General features: G+C 38.1%; 1 protein-coding gene across 2 annotated transcripts; it reads right to left on the bottom strand.

Moving 5' to 3' along the window:
• Window positions 1-331: 331 nt before the first annotated feature.
• LOC110910579 (fatty acid amide hydrolase) lies at window positions 332-25,375 on the bottom strand. 2 transcript variants are annotated; one of them, XM_022155204.2, is made up of 20 exons: window positions 25,180-25,368; window positions 23,841-23,950; window positions 5,953-6,013; window positions 5,353-5,531; window positions 5,053-5,182; window positions 4,867-4,944; window positions 4,629-4,776; window positions 4,447-4,559; window positions 3,824-3,899; window positions 3,670-3,741; window positions 3,529-3,574; window positions 3,344-3,415; window positions 3,177-3,257; window positions 3,000-3,103; window positions 1,826-1,918; window positions 1,485-1,553; window positions 1,241-1,305; window positions 1,109-1,170; window positions 796-891; window positions 332-718 (listed from the first exon to the last, which is right to left on the bottom strand). In XM_022155204.2, the coding sequence occupies exons 1-20, from the start codon at window positions 25,277-25,279 to the stop codon at window positions 656-658; spliced, it is 1,818 nt and encodes a 605-aa protein (XP_022010896.1). In that variant the 5' UTR covers window positions 25,280-25,368; the 3' UTR covers window positions 332-655. The 2 variants fall into 2 exon arrangements, with proteins under 2 accessions (XP_022010896.1, XP_022010897.1); XM_022155205.2 differs by lacking the exons at window positions 332-718; window positions 796-891; window positions 1,109-1,170; ... (14 more) ...; window positions 5,953-6,013; window positions 23,841-23,950 and adding exons at window positions 16,258-16,582; window positions 17,133-18,877 and having other exon boundaries at window positions 25,180-25,375.
• Window positions 25,376-27,390: the final 2,015 nt, after the last annotated feature.

Here is a 27,390-nt window from a genome sequence, read left to right as displayed (position 1 = left end):
TTAATTTAAAAGGTAAATGCCATATTATTCTTAGCCTTAGTTTTGCCTTAGTGCGTCCCCACAGGGATAGCCTGGTGGTAAAGTGGTGTATTCCCCAACCAAGTAGTTGTGGGTTCAAATCCTGCAAAGGACAGGTGTGGTGTGATTTTAGCTGTTCGAAATAAAAGTTTTGTTTTAGCATATTCTTGGCATATTTAAATTTTTTTAGGGGAGCGTATAGATTCTTTTTAGGGGATCCGTGCTACTTTATTCATGTCTATCTTTTCTCACCATTTTGTGTTATTCGTATTCTACCGCTATTATTTTAAGTACTTGTTTTGTCAATGTTTTGATTCCTTGTGCCATACCGTACGTTATTAGATACTATGTTTTACATGTCAAGATAAGGTTTCTTTAAGTCGGGGGGTCTAGCGGGAGCTGCCTCTCGATCTTCCAGAATAGAGGAAAGGTAAAAAGTATATATGCTCGCGACATTGTTGAGTACATACATATAAAGTATAAACTATGTATGACATTGACATGAAGAAAAACTGCATTTTATCCTTTACATTATTGTTTGTGGACATACGTTGAAGGAAAAAAGTCGGTTTCCTTCAGTCCCGTTATGGGAAGGGGCCGAAGGGCTGTGATCAGGAGATATATAACGCGTAAGCATTTAGTTACCAGCTAGAAGATCATAGTAAACTTGTGGCTTTCTGTACTCCGCCTTGCACAATGCCTGCAGAGAACAAGTTAAGCGCACGTTAGGTTTTAAAAACAGACGCATAATATCTACAAAACCGAGAATAGACTTACCTCCATCGCATAAGCGATATGGATCAACATAGCTTCAGACCAAGGCTTCCCTATAAATTGAATGCCAATGGGCAACCCAAGTTTGTCATACCCGACCTATCGACAATATTTACAAGTCGTCTAGGATTAGGGAATCATATATGGTCGATATACGTTAAGTTTAACCCGTAAAACCGAAAAAGAAACGGGTCAAACGGGTAGAAAGTCACAACTTGTATTGTATAGAAAGTACGTTTTTTGACCCGTTACCCGACCTGTTAATTTATCCCAACTCGATGAACAACCGAATAAGTATCTAGTGTTAATAGTATACCGGAACAGTGACGGCTGGCAATCCTAGAAAGTTTCCAGCTATAGAATATCGAATGAGCGCAGCTGATAGAAAAGAGCCGTTGGAGTCAAAAGCAAAGGTCAACTGTGGAATAAAAGATAGTCCAATTCATACCTCCATTGATGTAGTCCAACTCTCCAGTCTCTTGAACATCATCCTTAATTTCATATGCTGTTACCCTTTTAAGAACAAGAAACAGTTCATGTTTTGATGTTATGTACTTAGTTTTTTTTTTTTTTTTTTTTTTTTTAACAGTTGGTTCACAGTTTCTGGTGAATAGACATTGGACCATTATGTGTGTATGTGTGTGTGTAGATATGTCGTAGGTATATGAGTCGAAGATAAAAGGATAATATACCCGACTGTAGGTGTAACAATCACGTCGGCCATACTGAATATCTTTTCATGAATCTTCATTTGGCGGTTCCTACAGAAAACGTGTCGGGAAATATTTTTATTTGTCCCGTTTATTTATCTCAAAATGGTCAAATCAGTACATTTAGCTATATGGGGAACTAGTAAATAGGTCGAACAAGTTAAAAGTCGACCAACGTCTATTATTTAATGCATACAACGCCCTAAATCATTTTATTCAAAAGTTTATATTATTGTTTTACTAGCATTGTTTTTGCAATTTACAAAATTTTTAAGTGAACATACAAGGGTTTACTTATTGGCGAAACGCCAAAAAGGCGGTACCTTATTCGTTGCGCATTCAGGTAATCGCCACTATTAAAAGCTCCGTATACAGAAAATGCTGCTCTTACATCTGAGCCCGATTCTGACTTGTTACTGCGTCAATGTCCGATCAAAATATCAGGCATTTTGAGTTAATTACGTTTTTCGTCCCTGTGGTTTGTTGAAAATAACCATTACAGTCCATTTGTTTAAAAATTGCCAAAACAGTCCTTGTACTTTCACTTTTGTAACAATTACAGTCCACCTTCGTTAACCCCATCCAGTTATTCTGTTAGTTTTATGTGAAATGACCATAATACCCCTGTTATTATTGAAAGCCTATCAAAAGAGGCCCACAGTAATTTTTATAAAAGTGCAAGTACAGGGACTGTTTTGGCAATTTTTAAACAAATGGACTGTAATGGTTATTTTCAACAAACCATAGGGACGAAAAACGTAATTAACCCCAGGTATTTTTTTACATCTTAAAATAGTGAGTTAATTACTGTTTTCGTCCCTGTGGTTTGTCAAAAATCACTATTTCAGTCCATTAGTTTAAACATTGCGATTTCAGTCCCTGTGGTTTCACTTTCGTAACCATTTCAGTCCACCTCCGTTAACCCCATCCATTTATTATGTTAAGTACACGTGATTTATATTCTAGGACCCACTTGTTAAAACACAACCCCACGCTACCCCACCCCACTCCATCCCTACTCTCATTTCCGACAAAAGTTTCCGGTCATCTTCTCCGGCATCACAACCCCACCCTCTTAACTTTGAAAAATAATGCTTACCTGGACATTTTCTCATTCTAAAATTCAAAATTAAAATTTTGGAACCATATATGTAAAAATAGTGTCAAACTTCTACTTCTACTGAAGCCATGGTGGGTCGAACCCTACAATCCACCTTAAGTCCATATGTCATACAACAATAAAATCATATAAATCCAATAATAAAATCATATAAGTCCATATTTAATTAACACAAGGGTAATTTAGGTATTTAATTAAAAACATAACGGTAAAATAGACGGTGTTAGGAGACTAGACTGAAATGGTTACGAAAGTGAAACCACAGGGACTGAAATCGCAATTTTTAAACTAGTGGACTGAAATAGTGATTTTTGACAAACCACAGGGACGAAAACAGTAATTAACTCTAAAATAGTTGATGTGTTTAAGGTACTTACTGCTTGTCCATATGACGAGAAAGAGAAGCTGAACATTCCGAACCTATCGTTACATAATGCGCTAAACGCATTGCTTCTATATCCGGTATAGTCACTTCCACAGTCTTATAAGAAAAAAAAACGACGAGAGAATGAATTATAGTAAAATGATGGTTTGCTATGAGTCGGTATAAGTACCTGCCATCCGTAGCATTTATGAAGATTATCCAGAGCGCTTAAACAGCAGGTCCTGATCTCATCGCTGCAATCGTTAAACCACTGGCGTTTAACGAGCCGAAAGTTTTATGTTAGTTTAACGTTTGGGATAAACAACAAAGTTCAGTTACGAGTGTGCTGGTAAGAACCTCTTTAGATTTAGCAAGCCTGATATTATACATCTGATAAGAAGGCTTCAGCATGGGCAGATATAGTTTCGGCTGTTGATATTAAGGAAAACGAAACACTCCAAAATTACGCTGTTGCAGAATGTACGTCTTAAAAGGGGTGCGCGCGCGTGTGTGTGTGAGTGAGAGAGAGTTCGTGTAGATACCACAGTTGGCTGACTTGTTTCGGCTTCCCCGCTCATTGCAGCATAACTGAAAACAGTGAAAGTGGTGCGTAAGCAAATAGGTAGACATTGCTATTAAACTGTATAACAGTTAATTAAAACAACTGAATAGAGAAAACTGACACGATCAGAGAATCCTCAACTGTGCCAGCTAGGATCCCAACCATTCCAACTGTCCAGTTCAAAGGAATAACCCTGGGATAGAAAGGATTGAAACGTTATAAATTTAGTTATGTTTATGATAGTAGGAGATCTTGTTCAAGTTAAAAATACCGACCCGGAGTGTGGTATGCGACCAAAGGACGGCTTTAAACCAACGACCCCACAAAGAGCAGCAGGCATTCTAACAGATCCTACATAGGGAAAACAGATCTCTTGACTATGTTATAACGGTAGCTTATAAGATGGTTCAACATATTATTAGGTGGTGAAATGCAGTGGCGAAGCTTGACCCGAATGACGGGGGGGTCGAAAACGTATATACCAAAAAAAATCTATAGAACCGGGGGGTCGAAAACGTATATACCAAAAAAATTCTATACGAAAACTACAAATATAACACTACTGAGCGAAAAGTTCTGGGGGTCGGGCGCCCCTCCCCGCCCCTTCTATACTTCGCCACTGGTGAAATGGGCTTGTCGGGCAGTGGCGGATCTAGGAATTATTCGTTGGGGGTGCAGATGAGGCATTTAACCAAATTTTCAAGGGGTGCAGTCAGGTTTTTTGCCTAAAATATACACTAAATTTTTTTTTCAAGGGGTGCAGCCGCCCACCCACGACTGTGGGTAGGTCCGCCACTGCGTGTCGGGATGGTCATCATCTGACCCTGAAACACTTTATACTTCATAGTCAACTTTTTACTTTTTTTAATAATGCTTTTAAACTAGTGATTCTATTTACCTCCTCCATCAACACCGAGGGCCACCGGGCATAGCCCAGCGCACACAACAGCAGCAGATCCACTAGATGAACCACCACAGATTCGTTTGGGATCATATGGGTTTCGGGATGTTCTGCAAGTGATTTGAGTTTATGATCTGTGTTTTCGAAAGATCTACAAAGGGAAAGCAAAGGTGGTTTACCCATAATGCGGGTTTATCCCACTGGTGCCTGCGCCGAGCTCATGCATATTTGTTTTTCCCACAAGTATGGCACCACATGACCGTAGGCGCTCGACACATGCAGCATCTTCTTTGCAAGCTCTCACCTTATGCAACCACTTTGTACCTCCTGTAATAATCATATGAACGGTTACTACATGGCAAAATGAGCGGGTCAATAGTCAATACGGTGTTGGGTCAAAATGTCAAACTGTATTACCAGTGGTTGGATATGGCAGGCAATCTATTTCGTCCTTGATAGCAATCGGAACGCCATCTAAAACTGAAATCGATTCTCCTGGATACATCAACAGGCAGGTGATTTTTTAGTTACTTTATGATGTGTTTTGGTTGTTTTGAGTAAGTTCAGAACTGTAGACAGTTAGTTAGTTAGTTAGTTAGTTACCTTTCTCATACCGAAGAGTTGACTCGGTTGCTTGCTTTAAAATATCATGAGCTTCATAGTTAATGAAAAATGACATATCCATCCCTGGATCCGAAGATTGCATGATCGCGGATATCAATCGTTGCGCAACCTAAAAATAACAAGAATTTTAACAAGTTGTATAGTTCACACGATAATTATACTTTTTAAATATACGGGTCAACTCAAACATGACATGTCTAGCTAAACCCAAACATGACCTATTTATCTGAACCCAAACCCGTGAATTTTGTGTCGTGTTAGAAATTCACGTGAAAATACCATGTGAGGAGTAATCGCTCCTGATCCATACGCGCTTGAATAATCCATTATCGTCCATCGACGGAAAGTGTTATCTGAAGTCAAATGTTTAGGTATTGTTTCTAAGCAGTCTTTGGCTTCTTGAACTTGTTGTGCTGCTGATAAACTAGAGTCCAAGCATTTAGTTTCTTGTTCAGCATCTGCACTCATAAATATTTCTTAATTTTATATAGAGTTAATTGCCCCGATAGTCCCTCTGGTTTGCCATTTTTTCACCTTTAGTCTCCACCTTTTCAAAATAGCATGTATAGTCCCCGTGGCGGCATGTATTTTGAAAGGGGTGAGGTGGGGTGGGGTGTGGGTGGGGTTGTTATAAGGGTATTTTTGTAATTTTACACTCACTTAACTGAATTATTTAACGCCCATCCATTACAGGGACTGTCCGAGTAACAGTTTGTTACACCACAGGGAGTATACATGCTATTTTAAAAAAGTGGGGACTAAAGGTGAAAAATGACAAACCACAGGGACTATCCGGGCAATTAACTCTTTTATATTTAAATAATATAAGATTTGAAATCATAATGTGGTTATTATTATTTTACAGTTGATTTTAGTCACCTTGATAAGGGTGCAAAGGAACATATAGAGGTGAATCTTCCAAAAGTGCAAATGAAACAAGCTGCAGAAAACCACAAAACATGCAATTTTAAATGGATGGTATTTTAAAATTGGGAGTTTTAAGTTTCATCAAGTTGTAATTTATAATAATCAGGTTTAATACCATTTAAAAGCCAATATGCTTGTTTAAAGTACATGTATATATGAAGTTAGTGATAAACAATGAGTACTATCACATTGGTGGGTGACATTTTGTTGATTTGAATACTATTATTGTGATAAAAGGCTAGCTGTTTTATATAAAATAAAATAAAAAAGTTGTTCACGACAGTTTCTTAAACGCTTGACAGGTCAATTTTTTAAATCTTAACTGTTTTAGGGTGTTTGGGATTGCTTATTTAACTTTAAAAGTGTTTTTTTTTTTTTTGCCAAAAGTTGTAGATCCCAAAACGTATCCGGATCACAGTGGTTGGTTGTTTTAGTCCAAAACACCTATTGATTAAGTGTTTGAACTATGAATAGTCAAGAAATGTCAAGAATGAAGATGAAGGTGAAGCTAATGGATTGATGAATACAACTAGTGTTGTATTGAATCCAAACAGAAAGATATAACAATACACAACCTTGGAAATCAGATTAAAGCTCAACAAGAATGTAAACAACACTTCTATTGCACCAAGAGCCAAAAGCTAGAGAATGTTACAATGCTTGGGGTATATATACTAGTGTCCTGACTAACCAGCAAATTTATAAATTTGCTGGTATCTTAACTACACTAGGTCAGGAATATAACTTCTAGATAATTACAAAAACAACCCCTAAACATCCAAAATGCATACAAACTACACTTAAACTGATCCAGCACAAGTACCAACGATCTCATATGCTCTAACAATATCCCCCCTAGATCGTTGCGTGCTTGTCTTCTCATTCTTCTGCGGTAGTCTTTGGATCTTCAGTAGTAACCGCTGGATCTTCTGTTGTAACCACTGGATCTTCTGTAGTTTGTTTCTCTGGCTCGGTGGGATTTTCTTCCACAATGATCGTTTCTGGTGGTGCGACAACCTCCGTTGATGCTACTGGAGGTTCTTGGTTAATGACAGCTTCACTTGATTTTGGATCCTCCTTGGTGGCCTCATATGTGGATGAGGCCGGAGGTGTTGGTGTGACTTGAGATTCAGTGGTGGTTGGATTTGCAGTTGAGACGGAACTTCCTTCCATGGTTTTCTCATGTTTCTTTTTCCTTCGACCTTCTTTCTTTTTCTGCTCTTTTTCTTTTCGCTTCTGTATTTTGTCTACCATGTCGAGCATCTCCCTCTTTAGACTCCAGGCACGTTCCACTGCACGCTGAAACAGTGCTGCCTCTTCAAGATTTGCGTTTCCAGCTCCGACATTGATACGCCTAGCGTTTAGCATGGTGAGATCAGAGAGTCCGAATTGAAATACATCCATAGGATCCAGTATTCGAATATCAACATTGTCGTTCGATCTTATCACAGCTTCCCCGGTCTGACTGTCGTAGAACCATTTCTTGAAATCCTTAAGTGCCACAGGGATTTCTTCCGGAAGCTTGACTCTGGTGACTACTTTAGCAGGGTTAACAACCCACGTCACCTTTCCCTTGCCTGTTACTGGATCAAACGTAGTTTTGGACACTCGGCGTCTTGGGCGCTGTGGAGCATGATTCGGGAAGTTCTTGTCGCATTCGCTTGTAATTAAACGTTCAAAGTCTCTTCCGATGCCCCTGTCACCATGATTGAGCAAATTCAGACGCCCAAGCTCTCTTAAATCCCACCTTGGTAGCGAGAAGAGATCAAACCCAGTTGCGAAATATTGTATCACGCCACCCCGTCTCTTTACAACGAACATGCCCCTGAGGTTGTCATACATCCAGCTTATTATTTTCTCAGTCTCTTCAGATTTAACAACCTTTATCACTTGATGCAGAACAGGGAGCTTTTCTCGTTCTTTTCTGAACCACTCAGGATGTTCAGGAGCGAAAGTCTTGCCATCTTCTTGCTCATATAAAACCTCGTCTTCTAGCCCCCATTCCACGAAGGTTGGTGGCATAATTTCTCGATCTACTTCCTCTTCGTCGCTTTCGTTTCCCTCCAATGCCTTGTCAACCGATTCCAATCTCTTTTTCTTCGCTTCGGCTTCTTTTTCTTTTCGAGCCGTTTCTTCTTGAATGAAAGCTTCAAAATCAAATATTTCATCAAATGTAAACATCGGCTCAATGTTTGCTTTTTCACATATTCCCCTCATCATTCGGTAGAGCTTCTCTAAGCTGGATTGTTGAAATCTGACAAACTTGGCTTGCTTGGCCATGTATTCTTTCATTTCCTTGTTTTTCTTTCTTTGATCCTTAAGTTTCTCTCTTAGGATGTTTGTATCATTGACTTGATTCTTCAACAAGCAAATTTCTTTCGCCACGGAAGGCCCGGTGTCTTTCATGAGCCTATCATACAGATCTTGAAATGGACGTAGCCTTTGTGGAACAACGGGTGGTTTTGAGATTCTGGTGGGTTTGACTGGGGAAACCTTTGAAGTACCCTCGCGTGCATGTGCCTCGTCAGGATCAACAAGAATTTGATCAACGAAGTCATTTAGGTCTTGAACTTCTTCAGGAATTACTTCGGGCATCTCCGAAGAAGATATTTCTTTACGTTTCAGGCTCTTTTCTCGTTTCTCTTTCTCCTGCATTACATGCATGGCTTTTAGATCTTGAATATTTTTGCGTTGCTCTTCAGTTTGTGCCGCCCTGATTGCAGAACTCATTAAACGTTCAGAACCTCCTGTTGTCTTTTTCTTCTTAGGAGGTTCTTCACCTGCAGGTTGCTTGCCCTTTCGTTTTTCTTTGCTACTTCCTTCTTTGGCGGCTGCTTCGGCCTGTGCTTGTGCTGCTCTCTGTTGTTTAGCTTTGACCCCTTCTTTGTACTTCTGATATGCAGCTTTCACGATGGGTAGTCTTTCAGCTCTGTACATCCAGTCGTGCAACAAAACCCATTCGTTGGTTTTGATTTCAGTATATTGTCTACTTGTAGGCACGTGGAATTTGTAGGTATTTCCATCGTTTGGAAGGTCTTTTTCTTGATCATTAATGAGCATCTGAATAAATCTCGGGTACATTGCCCAAGTCGCTCCATTTGCATTCTCTCTCATATAATTGAAAATTAATCCAGAGAGATTGAATTTTTGATTTGTGCACAGGCTTAGCATAGCTGCAGACCATTCCAAATTTAAGCCATCAAACCCGCCTTTTCGATGCGCTAGACTTGTCGAAATTACATAAACAATGAACCTCCAATCCTGAGTTAGACCGCCCCTTTTAATCTCCTTCTTATTTCTGAAATCTCCTGCGTATCCCATTCCTTTGAAACCGTCAAGAATATCGTCTTGACTCATGCTTTGTGGTTCATTATCGTTGTCGTTGAGCTTCAGAACTTTACGAACCCTTTCCTCTGTCACTTCCACTCTTTTGTTGCGTACTGTTGAAGAGATTCCTGGTTTGTTGTTTATTGACTCCAGCTTTACGTTTTCCCAGAATTCTCGAATGTGTAGAGGATAGACAGGAACGGAAGTCTCTACTGCATGACCAATTCTGCTATTGCGAACCCATTTCGATACATCTTCGAAGTCAGTTGGTACGTGATCGAGATTTATGCTCTGGTTATGCTTGAGGGTTTTATCCCATTCGAGTACTTTCACCATACTGCACAGAAAAACGAAGCAAGTTAGAGTGTTTGGATGCCAGATAAACTATGTACGAGACAAGAATTTACATAAGACATATATAATTTAAAAAGAAATAAAAAAAATGAATATATACACTAACTTCGCTACCAGATCAGATTGTTTCATCGCTAATGATGGCCATATACACAGATTACCGGATAGATAAGCCAAATTCGCTGGCGAATTTAACGAAAACAAAGTTTTTGACCCGGAACTGATCTGACAGCGAAGATCACGATCTATCTCGCCAACCGAGCGAAATAGAGTATGTGGCTCGGTGCTTGAACTCGCGTTCAAGACTTGCGGTCTTCGCTGACTTCGCCAACACTTCTGATCTTGATAACTAACAACAAATTCGCTATGTTCGCTGGTGGATCAGACGAGATTTCAAGTCAATACTTCGCTAGCGAACATAGCGAAGGTAGCGTTTCATTAACGGAAATGATTGAACAGCGAGGATAGCGAATTTGATCACTATCCGAGCGAATCAAACCGCTCGCTGATTGCTCGAACTCGCGTTCGAGTCTTTTGGATTTCCCTTAAAATCGCTGACCTCGCTATCACCATAATAATTTCGCTGTGTTCATAATTTTCTTGAAAAACCCTTCTTAAAACTCATGACTGTTCATATCCAATTTATCCTTAGATTACCAGAAAGCTTAAACATAACAATTTGACAACTACTGGTACCGAGATATATACAATGTATGAAACAAGAACATACGATAAATAAGAATCTGACCCTGAATATGCCTATGTCTAAACAAAAACCAACAATCCACACAATCGATTCTTCAATGAAAAACTTAACCACCCCACAAGAACCACCCAAACATTAACAATCTTATGAAGTTTGTCATGAACTGAGATTTAAACATGTAATCATTTAAACAATGAACTATAAACTGATCAAGTAAAACACACCTGAAATTCTTTGATTGAATGGAAACTTGTGTTGATGATTTTGGAAGAAAAATGATGATCGAGAATGTGAAGTATTAACGCCGGCGATGAAGGGGATGGAGTAAAAATTTGAAAAATGACGGTTAAAGGGTATATAAGGGTACGGTCAAAAAGGTAACCAGCGAACTTATATGTTCGCTGGTATCTTATCTTCGCCGGCTTATATATATAGTTTCAAAAATATTGGTTTTTGCTTGAGGATTTCAAACGTTCTCGAAAAACGTGCCCGTTTAAGTTTGAAAGCTTGTTTATTTTGGGATATTTACAGTGATGTTAAAATTTGGGCCATTTTGACTCCGAACTTCAACTTTCTTGCATTGCGAGGATTCATTTAACTCAGATTTTCTTGAAATGACTGACGCTTACCGAACTTACCTGCAGAAGATCATACTACCAACACTTGCCACATTCTTTATATATTATTACTATTATATTACTAACCAGGGCACAAGAAAAACTGTCAGTATGTTTGTCCGCTTAAATCCATGCATCCTTCTTTCAACATACCTTCGGAGAGCGTGTTTTATCATGTTTTCGGTAATTTTGACAAGTTTTCGATGGCCCCCACACAAGCTATTGAAAATAGAATCATTACGCCCTCGTGAGTCCCACATCAGGACATACCCCCGCGATCAGGGTATGCACAAAGATTCCTCATAACAGGTGAGTATATTGGATTCATTCTCTTCAACGATAGATCGGAGATCAGGTCTGTACTTTCGTACAACAGAGATTCCAGGAACTATCGAGGGTTAAGATAGATGGTTCGGTAAACAGGTCAGTACCATCGTACAGCAGAGTTGCCTACTGATCTATCAGATAGATTGGCCAAAGATGGCACTTATTATGGATTTTTTGGCCAATAATGGCACTTATTATACAGGGTTTGGCCTCCTTTTTTTTTTTTTTTTTTTTTTTTTTTTTTTTTTTTTTAATAGGCACTTATTGGTAAGAGAATATCATAGTATTTGCGTCTAGGTCAGTACCACCGTACAGCAGAAGAGCAACTATGATATCCTCCGAATGAAATCCCAATATAAAGACCCGAAATCTCAGACTTTGGCAATCCGTCAACGCAAGATTCAAGACCATTAAGCCATATGCCGCAACGTGTTACCCACTGAGAAGCGTAATGCCTGAGAAAAGCCAGAATTCTTGTGTAGACATTATGTTCGGCTCCCTACCAGCAGTTTACTCGTCGGTGTTGCTGAATCTACCGACACATCGTTGCTTGGTACCCTGATTGTATATTGTATTCTGTTCAAAGAAATGACAAAGTGTTAGCAATTTTCTATCACTTCCTCTAACAGGAGTCTGACATAAGCGTCGTCTGACATAAGCATCCTGTTTCAAGGATTTTCTGAAATATCCCCCCTAAAATTTTCATTTTCGTAAGTCCATTTGCCCGAAAATAAAATTTTTAAACAGAAAATCTTTTTGGTAGGCGACGTCCTTCAATATCCGTTTTATTTTCAACAAGCAAAAACGTTATTATTTTATTAATATTTAATTAAAAGTTTTTTTTTTTTTTTTTTTTTTTTTTTTTTTTTTTTTTTTTTTTGTAAACAACACAAGCTTCATTTCCAATCAAGGAAATTGACCATCTCTAACCAGGTTACCAACTGGTTAAAACGAGTTTTGTCAAAAGCTTTCGTAAAGATGTCGGCACGTTGCTGTGTCGTATCCACTGGCACCACTTGAATGTAACCCTTTTCGTAAGCGTCTCGAATTGCATGAATGCGGATTTCGATGTGCTTGGTTCTGGAGTGGTGCACGGGATTCTTCACAATTCCCAGACAAGCCTCATTGTCGATGAATATCGGAGTCTTCATGATGTTGATTCCGTAATCCAGCAACTGATTCTGTATCCAGAGAACTTGTGAACAGCAACTGTATGCTGCAGTGTATTCCGCTTGAGCTGTCGACGTGGACACTGTTGTTTGCTTCTTGCTTTGCCATGAAATCAGCCGATTTCCCAGAAATTGGCATCCTCCTGAAACCGACCTTCGATCCACTTTGCAACCTGCATGATCGCTGTCAGAATAAGCAATTAAGTCAAAATTACTATCTTTAGGATACCAAAGCCCTAGTTTTGGTGTTCCTTTCAGATAGCGGAAGATGCGCTTTACGACAATCTCATGGGATTCCTTTGGATTTGTCTGGAAACGAGCGCAAAGACAAACGGCCCACATGATATCAGGTCGGCTTGCTGTCAGATACATCAAAGATCCGATCATTGAGCGATAGAAAGATTTGTTCACCGACTTTCCCTGAGGATCTAAAGTGAGCTCTGTTTGGGAGGCGAATGGCGTGCTTGCCACTTTGCAGTCATTCATGTTATATTTCGAGAGAATGTCCCGAATATACTTAGCTTGATGAATCAGAATTCCATCCTCCCTTTGCTTCACTTCTAAACCCAGAAAGAAATTCAGTTCTCCCATCATGCTCATTTCGAATTTTGCCTTCATGATAGATTCAAATTCTCTGCACAAGTCCTCGTTTGTTGACCCGAATATGATATCGTCCACATAGATTTGGACTAGCATAACATCTTCCCCTACCTTCTTGGTGAAGAGTGTCATGTCAATCGTTCCTCTGGAATAACCACAATCCAGAAGGTATGTGGACAAAGTTTCATACCAGGCGCGTGGAGCTTGATGTAGGCCGTACAGTGCTTTATCCAGCTTAAAATAGCGCCCTGGAAAATGAGGATCCTCAAACCCAGGAGGCTGACACACGTAAACTTCCTCCTTAACTTTCCCGTACAAAAACGCACTTTTGACATCCATTTGGAAGACCTTGAAGTTTCTGTAGGAAGCATACGCTAGGAATATTCTGATCGCCTCCAATCGAGCGACTGGAGCAAAAACCTCTTCGTAGTCGATCCCTTCTTCTTGTCGAAAACCCTGCACCACCAATCGAGCCTTGTTCTTGATAACCACCCCACGATCATCCATCTTGTTTCGAAAGACCCATTTTGTACCGATAGGAAACTTTCCTTCAGGTAGATCTACGAGTTCCCACACTTTGAGTTTCCTGAATTGAGACAATTCTTCTTGCATCGCTTGAACCCAGCTGGAGTCTTGAATAGCGTCTTCGATGTCACGTGGAACTGATTGTGAAAGAAAGGCTGCGAAGAGACCTTTGTTGATGCTAGCTGACTGCCCTCGAGTACGTACTCCTTCTTCCACTGCGCCGATTACATTTTCAAGAGGATGATTTTTGTTTGTCTTGTAACCTGCATTTGTCAGAGATTCGATTTGCTGCGGAAGGTTGGTGAAGTGTTCGTCGACATAGATTATTGGCGGATCATCGTCTTGAGTTGGCTCATTCACATTTGCCTGTGAAGAAGAAGCACCATTTTCTTGGGTGTTCTCAGGCGAAGTGTGACCATTTGATTCATTCACAGCCATAATTGGATCAGCAGATGATGGAGATAATCGAGTGGTGAAAGGAGTGAAACCAATGTCAGACGAGTCAAACAAGGGTTCAACTTGAACGTCTTCAACTGGCTCAGGGTCAGACACAGTTTCCGGAATTTCAAAGTTATTGAAGATCACACTCACATCATAGAACCAGTCAGGAGTGCTTCCAGTGTTGGTGTAATTTCCTTCTTGAAAGTCCACATAGTACGATTCAATCACCATCTTTGTTCGTTTGTTGTAGACACGGTAGGCCTTCTGAGTGGATGAATACCCCATGAAGTAGCAGATATCACCCACAGCTTCAAACTTGACAAGATTGTCTTGAGTGTTCAACAGAGTGCACGAACATCCGAATGGCCTGAAGAAGTCTATAAGAGGCTTTCTTTTGAAGAGAAGCTCATATGCTGTCTTTCCATGAGGTTTCACGATGAGCACCCTGTTCAGAACGTAGCATGCTGTATTAACTGCTTCAGCCCAGAAGATAATTGGAAGCTTGGAGTCCACCAGCATGGTTCTTGCAGCTTCAATCAACGTTCTGTTCTTGCGTTCAGCGACTCCATTTTGCTGAGGAGTTCTGGCTGCACTGTATTGAAGATGAATTCCTTTTTCTGCGCAAAATGATATGAAGGTCTGATTTTTGAATTCAGACCCGTTGTCGCTTCTTATGGACTTCACTTTCCGTTTGGTTACGTTCTCTATCAAGGGAATGAATGCCTTCAATATTTCAGCAGTCTCGCTCTTTGCTTCAAGAAAATATACCCACGAAAAACGAGAGAAATCATCTGTTACAACCAAACAATAAGAGCTTTTAGCAAGACTTTTAACACTGATAGGACCAAAAAGATCCATGTGCAGTAACTGAAGTGGTGCAGAAATCGTGTTCACTGCTTTGGTCTTGTGAGGTTTCTTATGCTGTTTTCCCTGGGCGCATGCAATACATTTTTCAGAAAATGGAAATTCTTTAATTGGAAAACCTCTAACTAAGTTTAACTTAGATAGTTTATTCATATTTTTGAAATTGACATGGCCCAGTCGTCTATGCCAAAGCAGTGACTCCGATTCTGAAGCTTTAGAGATAAGGCATGTTAGATTGTCATTTGTCTTGGCATTCTTCATGTTGAGCACATATGTGTTGTTCTGTCTTGGAGCAGTAAGCATGATCATTTCTGCAGGAACAACATAACCCGGCTTCAGGAACAGGCATTCCATGTCATTGAACAACACTGAGATTCCTTTATCACACACTTGAGAGACGCTCATGAGATTATAGCATAACTCTGGAACATAGTTGACATTTTCCAGCGTGAGAGCTTCGGATACTACATCGCCTACTCCAACAATCTTTCCTCCCTTTTCGTCTCCGGCAAAGGACACGAAGTCGCCATCAATAAAGCGGAAGTTCTTCAATAGTTCTTTTAACCCCGTCATGTGTCTTGAGCATCCGCTGTCGACGTGCCAGATGTATTCCATGAGCATTCGAAGCCATTTCTGGAGCTTATTCTGATATATACAAATATACAAATATACAGATTAGTTTGATTTAGGAACCCAAATCTGTTTCATTTCAAATCTATCGTGGTTTTGACCCACTTTGACCTCTTTTTGTTTCCAAAGATACGCAGTTGAATCAACCAGATTTTTAACAGATTTCTTAAGATAATTTAGTTGCTGCGTGACGTTTGTAATAAAATCATGTTCTGGTTTAGGAAACTTTTTGGTTTTACAATGTTTCGCTGTATGTCCTAAATGACCACAGCGAAAACATCTTTTATGTCTGGGTCTTTTGGTGTGAGAAGATGATGTATGTGATGAGAGTCTTGAACTTTTTGCTTTCTTCATTTTCTTGTCCACTCTGCTTTCATCTTCGGGAAATTCTTCATCACTGTCTGAATCGAGTGAGCTTTCAGACGTGTTGTCCTTGCTTGAATTTTGTTCTTCACTTGCTTCACAACTTGAACATTCGAAGCTTTCATCACTTGTTGCTTGATCTTCAGTTGAGATTTCTGACTGCGAACTTTCTGATGTCTGTTCATCTTCTGTGGTAATGTCGCTTGATTCTACATTATCTTGATCTTCAGTAGCTTTCTTTTCTGATTCTGTCATACCTGTTCTGGAAGGAATAAATTCGGGAATTTCCTTTGTAAGGAATTTTCCAAAGCTATTCCTTTTTAATTCTGGCACAAATACAGGAGATTCACAAGCAACATTATCATCACGACACGCATAATTCAAACCATGACATTCAGACACATAAGGTTCATGATCACGGGTCTCAAATGTAGGCACATGGCCCTTACAGTCATCCACAGATTTAGTTTTAGGCACTTGGCCATTACAGTCATCCATCCTACTTAAACTATTACATTCATCCTTAACATTGTTTTTAGAACAATTCCAGACGAACCAGTTAACGGTGGAATAACTGTCGCCTGAATAACCAATTCCTATTTTTGACCCTCCGCAGTCTCCATCATCATCGCACACATCTTCTTTACACTCAATGGAATCTGCATCGCTTTTAGAACAGTTAGCAGTTGTCTCATTTTCATAAAATTCATTTTGTTCAACTGAGGCCTTTTCATTTATGAGATCATTTTCGGGATGAGGAGTAGGCATAGGCACGTAGTTTTTGCTGTGAGGCGGAAAGAAAAGTTTTCTTTCATTTCCGTGCCTATCCTTATAACCAATCCCGTCTTTCACAAACGTTGGTCGTTGGCAATTTTTGATGTCAGTAAAGGCCTTTTGACTGACATTCCATTTATCTATTATAATCTGGAGTTTGTTCTTTTCATTTAACGCTTTTTCTAACCTTTCAGTTAGATCATTTATGATAAAATCTTTTCTAAACACAAATTCTTTAAGAGTTTGCATTTCAGCCAAAGTTGAGTTCAACTTTCTCTGATATGCTGCCTCATTTTGTTTAAGCTCATTATTAATTTTCAAAGCTTTGTCCTTTTGCCTTTCAAACTCCAGATTTAGGAATTTATAATGTGCCACGACATCAACGCATGCTTCGGAGCATAACTTCTCCTTGAAACTAAGTGGAATACTATTTACCAAGTCTCTGTCAGCCTTCTCTTTTGATGCATCTGCTTTCATGGCTGTAGCTTGAGCTTTATCCTTTCCTTTCTCAGCATCTTTTTCAGCTTTATCACCAGACTCCACTGAAGGCAGAATACCTTTCAATCCCTGGTCAGCATCATTGTTTCCAGTTGGGATTCCCGTTGTCTGCTTCTCAAAGTGCTTTGCAGATGATTCACTAGAGATTTTGGCCATCAGTGCTTTGTTGACTTGTTCCTTAGCTTCAGTGATCTCTTCGCTCCAGTCATAGTCTTCAACAACCAAAGCCTTCGGCGTGCTGGGAGAAGCGTTGCTTTTGTTCTCTTCGGCAGTGATCTGTTTAGCAGCTGGAGTAGCTTCACTGTTTCCCTCTTTCAACATCGGACAGTCACGCTTGAAGTGTCCAAGATTCTTACAGTTGTAGCACCTCAGCTTAGACTTGTCAAAACCAGCTTTTCCAAGACCTAATCGCTTGCCTGTCTTGTCTTGAAACTTCTTCAATCTCAGAGTGATCATGGCCATTTGCCATTTCAGATCCATTTCTTCCATATCATCTGGATCAACCTGATACATGTCTTCGGCAGTAAACATCTCCTTCCTCAATTCCCCAGACATTAGGGCTTCATAGCTGCTTAGGAAAGTGTTGAAGAGTGCCACATTTTCGGTTGAAACTTTCAGTGCTTGAGTATCGACAGTGATCGTTTTCTCGACAACTTGTGGGGCTTTAGATGCGCTTGCGGAAGCATTTCCATAAATAAGATCAGAAGCTTGTGGAGTAATGCCCCCTGAAGCGAGAAACGCTACATTCTTCAGTCCTGCTGAAGGTTGAGTTGCTTTAGGTTGATATCCAGCAGTGTTCATTTCTCTCTTGTTTACGTCCATTTCAAATGCCCTTAGAGTGTTGATCAGATCTGTCAGAGTAACAGGATTAGGATTGTTGAGGAATTCCTTCTTGATCATCATACACTGCAAGCTCCATTCCTTGGGGAGCGAGTCAAGCAATTTCTTTATTGCAGCACGATTGGTTACAGGATTTCCAGCTTTCTTCATTTTGGTCATCATGTTTAGGAAGCGACTAATGTGATCAGACAAGCTCTCTCCACGGACTCCGCAGAACATGTCGTATTGCTTCTGCACCATATCTCTCTTGCTTTCGATCAGTTCTTCATTTCCCTCATAGTATTCGATCAATGCATTCCAGAGTGCATTAGCAGTTCGGTGTTCTTCAAACATGTTGCAGTCGTTTGTTGATAAAGCCATGGTTAGAGCGGCGTGTGCACGACGATCACGTTGAATGAGGGCCTTGTCTTCGTCAGTGAAGGTGGTAGCATCGTTGTTAGGAACCACCGTATCTCCTCTAACTACCGTAGGAACGTGAGGTCCGGCTGTAACGGAGAGCCACAGATTGTAATCCGTGTACTCGAAGAACGACTGAAAGCGAGTTTTCCAAGTGCTAAAATCTTCAGCTCCTTTCAACTTTGGTGGGCGAGTTGTGGTTCCAGTTTCAAGTTCCGCTTGAGCGATTGGACTTAGTTGATTTAGCGACATTTTTCTTAGTTTTTGAGGAACGTTGGCTGAAACAGTCTTTAATTCGCTACCAAACCAGTTAAAATCGCCGGCGAGCGATGTAGATTATGATCTCTGAAAACTTGTTCGCTGTCTTCGCTGATCTGATATCTGGCTAGTTCGCTGTCTTCGCTGTCGAGATGCTAGATCCTGCACGAACAACTACGCTGTCTACGCTGACAAATCAAACATCAAACGGAGTTAGATTATAATTGCCGGAAACCGCGATAGGAACGCTGTGATTCGCTAGCACGGTTCTCGAAGTCGCCTTCGATAAAATCGCTAATGGGTCAAATGATGCTATATCGCTGATGATCAGCAAATTTGCTCGAACGATAGTCGGCTAACTTGCTGATTATGCGATGAAACAGACAATGATTCAGACAAGATCGCTATCTTCGCTACGTTTAATGATTATCTTCGCTATATTCAAAATTATCGTCGCTGTGTTCAAAAATATCGTCGCTGTATTCAAAAATTCATCGCTATATTCAAGTTAACTTCGCCAACCAGAGGGTTTATCACGAACTAAAACCCTCTAATCACTCAAAAACAGCCCAAAAACCATGTTTTGATGCATCAAAATGACCAAAATGACTCCCTAACCAAGTATTAACAACAACCTATTCATTAAACACACCAAATCAATCCATTTTAAGCCCAAAAATTTTAAAAACCTTGAAACTTTGAAAAACCTTCAAAAGCAATGAGAAATCTTAACAAGAACACAACAACCAAGAGCACAAAGGCTCTGATACCAAATTGTAGATCCCAAAACGTATCCGGATCACAGTGGTTGGTTGTTTTAGTCCAAAACACCTATTGATTAAGTGTTTGAACTATGAATAGTCAAGAAATGTCAAGAATGAAGATGAAGGTGAAGCTAATGGATTGATGAATACAACTAGTGTTGTATTGAATCCAAACAGAAAGATATAACAATACACAACCTTGGAAATCAGATTAAAGCTCAACAAGAATGTAAACAACACTTCTATTGCACCAAGAGCCAAAAGCTAGAGAATGTTACAATGCTTGGGGTATATATACTAGTGTCCTGACTAACCAGCAAATTTATAAATTTGCTGGTATCTTAACTACACTAGGTCAGGAATATAACTTCTAGATAATTACAAAAACAACCCCTAAACATCCAAAATGCATACAAACTACACTTAAACTGATCCAGCACAAGTACCAACGATCTCATATGCTCTAACAAAAGTGTTTATTGGCTTTTTTAAAAGAACTTTTTAAAAATTGTTTGGATTAGTTTTTGTGGTGGGAAATAGTAAAAGGGAAATTGGTCTATAATAATCCCACCTAAAAGTCACTTGGAGCACCATTTCGAAGTAAGTTTTACATCAATGGACTCGTATCATCGTTCTGATCAAAAGCCCTAAAATTTTGTTTGTAATTTGGAAAAAAGCTTAACTCCGTTAAGTTTTTTTTTAACGGGGGACCATTGTAGGAAAAATAGGTGAAAGGTGGAACTGGTGGGGGGAATATTCTGAGGTGAGATTATTAATGGCCAATAAGGTTTAGGTGCGATTATTACATGCCAATTCCCCATAGTAAAATGACCAAAAATGATTTAGTAAGTTTTCATGTTTAGTTGTTATTTGAGGTTAGATTTGTAATTTTATGTTCAAAAAACCAAAAGCCATTTAAAAAACCAAATTTTTGTGATTTTTGAAAAACAACTTTTTACTCCTCGAAAAGCCAAAATAAAAACCAATTTTGTTGATGCCAAACATTTTTTTTAACTTATTGGCTTTTTGAAAAAAACGATAAGTCATTTTCAAACTCAATCCCAAACACCCTTAGTAATAATTTTTTTTTAAATTTTAAAAGAGCGTATTTTAAACAAGTTTTAAGCACCAAGATTGAGTTGATGGACTTTTCATGTAAAATATGTTGCTTTTTTAATCCTTATATATTATTAAGGATATACATTACTTCTTATTAAGAATTATGCTCCAAAACAAAAGAAAACAAGCATCAAAGAATTATAAAAAATATTAATTGCTCCTTGTCAACAATCGATGATGACAATGCATAATGATAGTAACCAGGGTGGTTATAGAAATCTATGTTCTATCAACTTTATGTTGTTGTCAATGGTCTTTCCGGTATGATACTCTTGTTTTAAAAAGTAAAACACAAAGATAAGAGATAATTATTAAATGGATTATAGATAATTCTTGAAGAATTATTTATTAGGTTTTTTTATATTTTAATTAAAGATAATTGTTGGTTTATTAGATATGTTTATCTTGTTAGATATTTTATTATCCAAAATAGAGTTTTAGTTGGGATTAGGATGGGTCTAATATAAACAGATGGTTAGGGTTATTGTATAATTTGTGTGTTTTGATTGATAAATAATAAAAGAGTCAAGCAGTTCGTTCAGTCTCATGTTTATGTGTTCGATCAAGGGGCCAGATTTTCCAACAAAATAAAATATACTTTCACCAATTATGTGTCCTGAAATCGTAAAAACATAATTTAATATATTTCAAAAGTAACTAAAAGTAAAATGAATTGGTAAACTACAATGTTTTAAATCAAAAATCATTTTAGATATTAAATTTCCCAAAAAAAAAATCTAAAAGTAGAATATGAAATTAGTGAAATCGTAAAAACATAATTTAATATATTTCAAAAGTAACTAGAAGTAAATAAATTGGTAAAATACAATGTTTTAAAATCAGAAATTTATTTTAGATATTAAATTTCCCAAACAAAATTCTAAAAGTAGAATATTAAATTAGTGGAAAATAATAACAGACTTTGACATTACATGAACAAATTTATCGTTTGTGAGTTTACAGATTTGAACCATCACAATGTGTATGAAGGGTGTCATTCATCTAGCAACCCACAACAACCTACATCATGTTAGATGAGGGTATATGTGCAAGTTTAAGTATATACGTTTTTTACAAGAATGTTAGTAAGTTAAACGTATCATTCTAGGGGGGTTATACACACCCTTGTAGGATGGAAGAGGTACATAATCAAAAATCACAATAAATCATATCTGACGAGCAATGGCGAAGCTTGAGATTTCCGACTGAGTGGGGTCGAAAACGTATATACCAAAAAATTTCTATAGAACCGTAGGGTCGAAAACGTATATACCAAAAAATTTCTATACGAAAGCTACATACATAACACTTCTGAGCAAAAAGTTCGAGGGACCCCCCCCCCTCTTCTAACCTTCGCCCCTGGTGACGAGTTGGACGTACTCTTTTAGAGGGTGTTTGGGATTCAGTTTTGAAGAAGATTTTTAGATTATTGAGTTTTGAAATCGTAAATAATCAGTTTTGAGTGTTTGGGTAAAAAAAAATTAAAAAAAATTGATTATTTGCGTTTAGAAAGTTACAAAACGCAGTTTTCCAAAAGCAGCTCCCCCCCCCCCCCCCTACTGCAACAAAACGCAGTTTTCCAAAAAAATGATTATTTGCGTTTAGAAAATGATCTTTACTTGTTTATTTTTTTAAATATATATTTGCCAAACATTCAAATAGTTGATTATATGATTATTATGATATCAAGCAACATAATCAATCCAAACACTATCTTTCAACACCACGTTTTGTTACGGTTAATTATCTGATTCTGATTATTCAAAACACATAATCTATTTTCAAAACTCAACCCCAAGCACCCCCTCTTAATAGTCTAGACACACCATTGTAATCAACAATGCATCAAATTGATTATAAAAATCAAACTTGGAAAGTTAGATGCTTTATTGTACTATTTGAATACACTCTTATCATCGACAATGCATCAAATCGACACATCACTAAATAAGGTTAGATGTACCGTTATAAAGAATAGTGCAACAAGTACATGAAGAACGTTACTTTTTTTTTTATAAAAATATAGCAATGTTGTTATAAAATTATATATATAATATTCTAAATTTTGTACTGTAACTTTTTTAGTAAAAACAAAGTATATAAAGTTAAAAGTTATTATAAAAAAATTGATGAAGCGATATTTAAATGAAAGGGTCAAAGAGAATTGTTTTTCCTATTCCACCTTTTCCGACAATATTACATTGTGATTATCGCGTCAAGTTTAATAATAAATCTGATACAATCAATGACCAAAAATTATTCTTTTCTATAACATTATCTTTTTATTTAGTTTTTCACACTCTACACATATATGCAGTGACGGATTAATTTTTTTTTTTTTTTCTGAGTGTATGGATAAAGGGTTCAACCATATTTTCTCAAGGGATGTGACCGGATTTTTTTATTAAAAGAATACACTAATTTTTTCAAGGGATGCGCCCACCCTACGTGTGTACACACTTTAATGAAAAAAAAAGTATGGTTAAAGTTTAATTTTAATGAGTATCTTGTGTAGTAAAACCTTAGTGGTTGATTATAAATTTGATACGGTCCACAATTGAACTTAAATATTTCTCTTTACTAGGAAGCCATTTTTATAAACTTAATAGTATAATTTTAAATGAAAAATGCATGAATACAAAAAAGCTATATTTTTCAAATATGAGTTAATTACTGTTTTCGTCCCTGTGGTTTGTCAAAAATCACTATTTTAGTCCATTAGTTTAAAAATTGCGATTTCAGTCCCCGTGGTTTCACTTTCGTAACCATTTCAGTCCACCTCGTAACCATTTCAGTCCCTGTACTTTACAGAATAATGGATTGAAATGGTTACGAAAGTGAAACCACGGGGACTGAAATGATTATGAAAGTAAAACCACAGGGACTGAAATCGCAATTTTTAAATTAATGGACTGAAATAGTGATTTTTGACAAACCACAGGGACGAAAACAGTAATTAACTCTTCAAATATTTATTAGAACTATACTAGCCTATGGAAATTTAAACAGTTATAGCCAACCCCTTTGACAAACAGATCCATCTCCTTAAAAGAAAATAAATAAAATTCAATAAACTTGTTAGGCAGTATTAAATTTAAAATTACTTTACATTATATAGTCAAACGTATATTTATTATTATTACTATTATAAACATTATTGTTTATTGTTATTTATAGCAAATAACATATAATATTGAAAGATTAACAATGAAAATGTATTTACGAATTAGTACCTTTATAATAATAAACAATAATAATAAAATGGTACCTTCTGAATTCGATTGTTCTTCTTTAGAAAATATAGCAACACGTCACCTATAATCGTCAACTCCAGAAACCAAACGAACATCTTGGCAAACCGTCCAGTCAATCTAGGAGCTATATATATAAAATTACATACATACAATATTAACTAGGGTTAAAAACCCGTTCAAACCTACTAAACCGTCCAAACCGAAGCAAGTTAGATGATTTGAGATTTACATTGTTAAGTTTTAATAGTCTTGCGGTTTGGTGGTTTGACTGACGGTTTGCAACTTGGAAGTTGGAACTTAGGTGCTGTTTGGCAACATCTGAATGGTTAAGTGTTGAACCAGTAAGAGGTCTAATCATTAAGTGCTGAACTAGTAAAAGAGGTCTGAACCATTAAGAGCCTGCATATTGCTTAACCGTTCAGAGACAAATGTCTAACCAATTCAGATTAGAGGTCTTAACCATTCAGACTCTATATAAATCTTAACCATTCAGAGGCAAATGTCTGAACCATTCAGACATCTGCTCGTGAAACAAACAGTCTGAACCATTAAGTGTTAAACCAGTAAGAGGTCTGAACGATTAAGAGCCTCATTAAGAGGTAAACAAACAGCCCCTTAGACCACCCGTAGTGGTTAAGAAAAATAATGCCCCCATCATGGGGCATTATCCGACACGTGGCAGTCCAGTCAGCATGGGACGTTATTGCAAAAGTGTCGTAGTGGAAATAATGCCCAAATAATGCCCCTTCTAATCATTAAAAAGGATTAAAAAAAAAGAAAGAAAATTACACTTGGACCACTAATGCCCCTTCCCATTGGCCAGTCAAACTTACCCTTACACTTGTTGAGCGTTTTAAATAACACGCCAGGCAGTTTTTTTTTCAAAAAAATTACAAAATAACGCCCTATGTAGTGGGGGAAGGCGTTTTTGAGCGTTTTTTTTGAAATTTTTTAAAAAAAAACGCCCCACTACACATGGTCTTACTGTGTAAAGCGAACCTACCACCGGTTAACATCTTTTGTATTGTATTCATGGATTATCTTTATCACTTTAATGTGTAAAGCGAACCTACCACCAGTTAACATCTTTTGTATTGTATTCATGGATTATCTTTATCACTTTAAACTTATAATACAAACTAACAATTTTGAAAGAAAAAAAAATATTTAAGTTGTCAAACCGAACCCAAACCCCTGGTTAGAGTTTCGGCAGTAAACTGTCCGAACCAGACCATAACAACCCTGATTTAACCTCACTACAAACTCCATTATACATAATTTTAATTCATACACGCAAATTCTAGGAAGTATAGAGAGAGAGCACGCACGCAAGAGCTAGGGAGATAAAGGTACCTTTGACGTCGGCATGAAGGTAAACTTCTTTGCTGTTAGGTCCAAGATCGACTTCGTTCACTGGCTTGTAAACGAACCCATCATCCTTCAAAAGTCCCATTTTCCTTGGTGGATATTTTGAGGAAAAAGATGAGTTGGTATGTATATGTTTGAGGTTTTCATGTATTTATAGTATCGGCGTGTTAACTTTTTTTGCATTTTTCTCACACACGTGTAATAATAATTCTCTTTCCCAACAAAACATAAGACAAAAACACTTTAATAAAAAGTTTATAATAATAAAAAAATGTATATGAGGATAACGTACATTTTTTTAGCACAACTTCCGGTCCAAATAAACAAAAACTAGACTTAACCGGTTATATACTTTTTAATTTTTTTTTACATTTACCAACGTTGATGCAACAAATAATAGACCAAGGGTAGTAGCTGGGCTGCTTAGGCAAAAAGGTTGAAGGGTTCAACTTTGCCTAACGCATGTCGTGGGGTCCCCCCACGTTTGCAAGACGTGGAGAGAGGTTCACTAGTTTATTTTTGTTGTTTGCTAAAGATCCTCTTCTGAAGTGTGCTCAGATTCGGATGAACTAGCAAAAGGAATGTGTTTGTTAGATGTGAAATTTGTAACTTGCATGAAGCAAGTACTCGAAGTGAATGACCAGAGATCTTAGGAATCAGGGCTGGCCAGGAATGTCTGTTTAGTAAATGAAGTGTTTAATTTATAGGAGAAGACATCTCTCAAAGAGGAATGCATTTGACTAGTGACCATGCTTGCAGTGAGGGACTTACCCTTTCGGGGGTTGAAACCTTTTGCCCCGCGGATAAAAGAGTGTGCTCTGTGGACCTACGTTACTTTTGCGGCTGGTGAGTTGGTGAAACAACCCAGAGATGTGACCTTCTTACTGTTTCCGAGTTGCTTTATTTCAGCTCCCCAGGGTTTGAAGCTTTGAACCTTTTTACATTTTAAGCACTCATGTATTTAATGTCATTTTATTTGGTCTTGGGCTACCCCCGTCATCAGCCCCCCAAGTCAGAGGTTTTTGTGGGATGAGCTCAAAGACTTCTGACTTTTGTACATGTATTTTTCTGCTTAAAGGCTTCAAGGGTTCGAAGCTTGAAGTGTTGGAAACGGTTTTGGGGTTTTTTGAATTTTGAATTTGATAAGACAGTTGACATGACTTGTGGCAGTTTGTCAGGCGGTGGTTTTTAATTCCTTTGCCTCATTATATTAATTTTTATCTCATTAATTTTCATATGCTTTAACACAAGAAACATCATTCGCTTTCTTTTTCTCAAGTTTTCCTCTTTTCGAAAACAGGTTAGTTTCCCCTGTTTCATTTTCTGTTTCATTTTCGCATATCATGGGTGCTCGTAAGGATTTGGCAAAGTCATTTTCTCGAATGACTCAAGAGGAAGTTGATTTGTTTTGTTTTGTATGGAGTGGGGGATAGGAACAAAATTTAAACCGGTTGCACCGGCTTGTGATAAATTTATCAATGAATGTCCTCCTGGTTTGATTGCTTTATATTGTCGACATTTTGAGTTTTCCAATCTTCGTTACCCGTTTTCAAACTTCGTTTTGAATATTCTGGAATATTATCGAGTTTCTTTTGGTCAGATTCATCCCCTTGGCATGGCTAGGGTTTTTCATTTTGAAATTTTGTGTCGGGCCTCCGGGTATGATCCATCCTTGTTATCATTCCGCCGTTTCTTTCGGCTTGCTAAGAATGGTGATTGGTTTACCTTCGAGACCACTCAAGTTGATACCTGCTTGGTTTCGTCCATGGTTTCTACACTTGGGGTCTGGAAGGACCGGTTTTTCTGGGTGTCAGAAGAGATTGTTCCCTTTAAACTTGTTTGCAGACACCCAGATGCCGTTTTGAACGAACCAGAGTCTTCTGCTTCTGACATAAACACTCGTTTTTTAGAAACTCTCAGGGAGTGCCCTTCGAGGCTTCGTCCCTTCCCTGAGCATTTGTTGGTGTTATTGGGTGTTAGTAAAGTGTGGGAAAAGGCCAATCGGGATCCGGTGCTTATTAGAGATGGGAAGGGTATGCATTTATTCTTCTCTTGCTCTTTTGTTCCTATTTCTTTGTTTGCTTATGTGTTTTTATATTTGTGTTGCAGTTATGTCTGCTCTTGACTTTATCAAAAGCGATGATACCTCCGACATTGGCTTTGATGATGTTGCTGCTACCCCTGGTAAGAATGCGA

The sequence above is a fragment of the Helianthus annuus genome, chromosome 15 (assembly GCF_002127325.2).
Source record: "Helianthus annuus cultivar XRQ/B chromosome 15, HanXRQr2.0-SUNRISE, whole genome shotgun sequence".
In the NCBI taxonomy this organism is placed as follows: domain Eukaryota; kingdom Viridiplantae; phylum Streptophyta; class Magnoliopsida; order Asterales; family Asteraceae; genus Helianthus; species Helianthus annuus.
The sequence above is the reverse complement of the archived record's forward strand: the minus strand, read 5'-3'. Positions and strand labels throughout refer to the sequence as shown.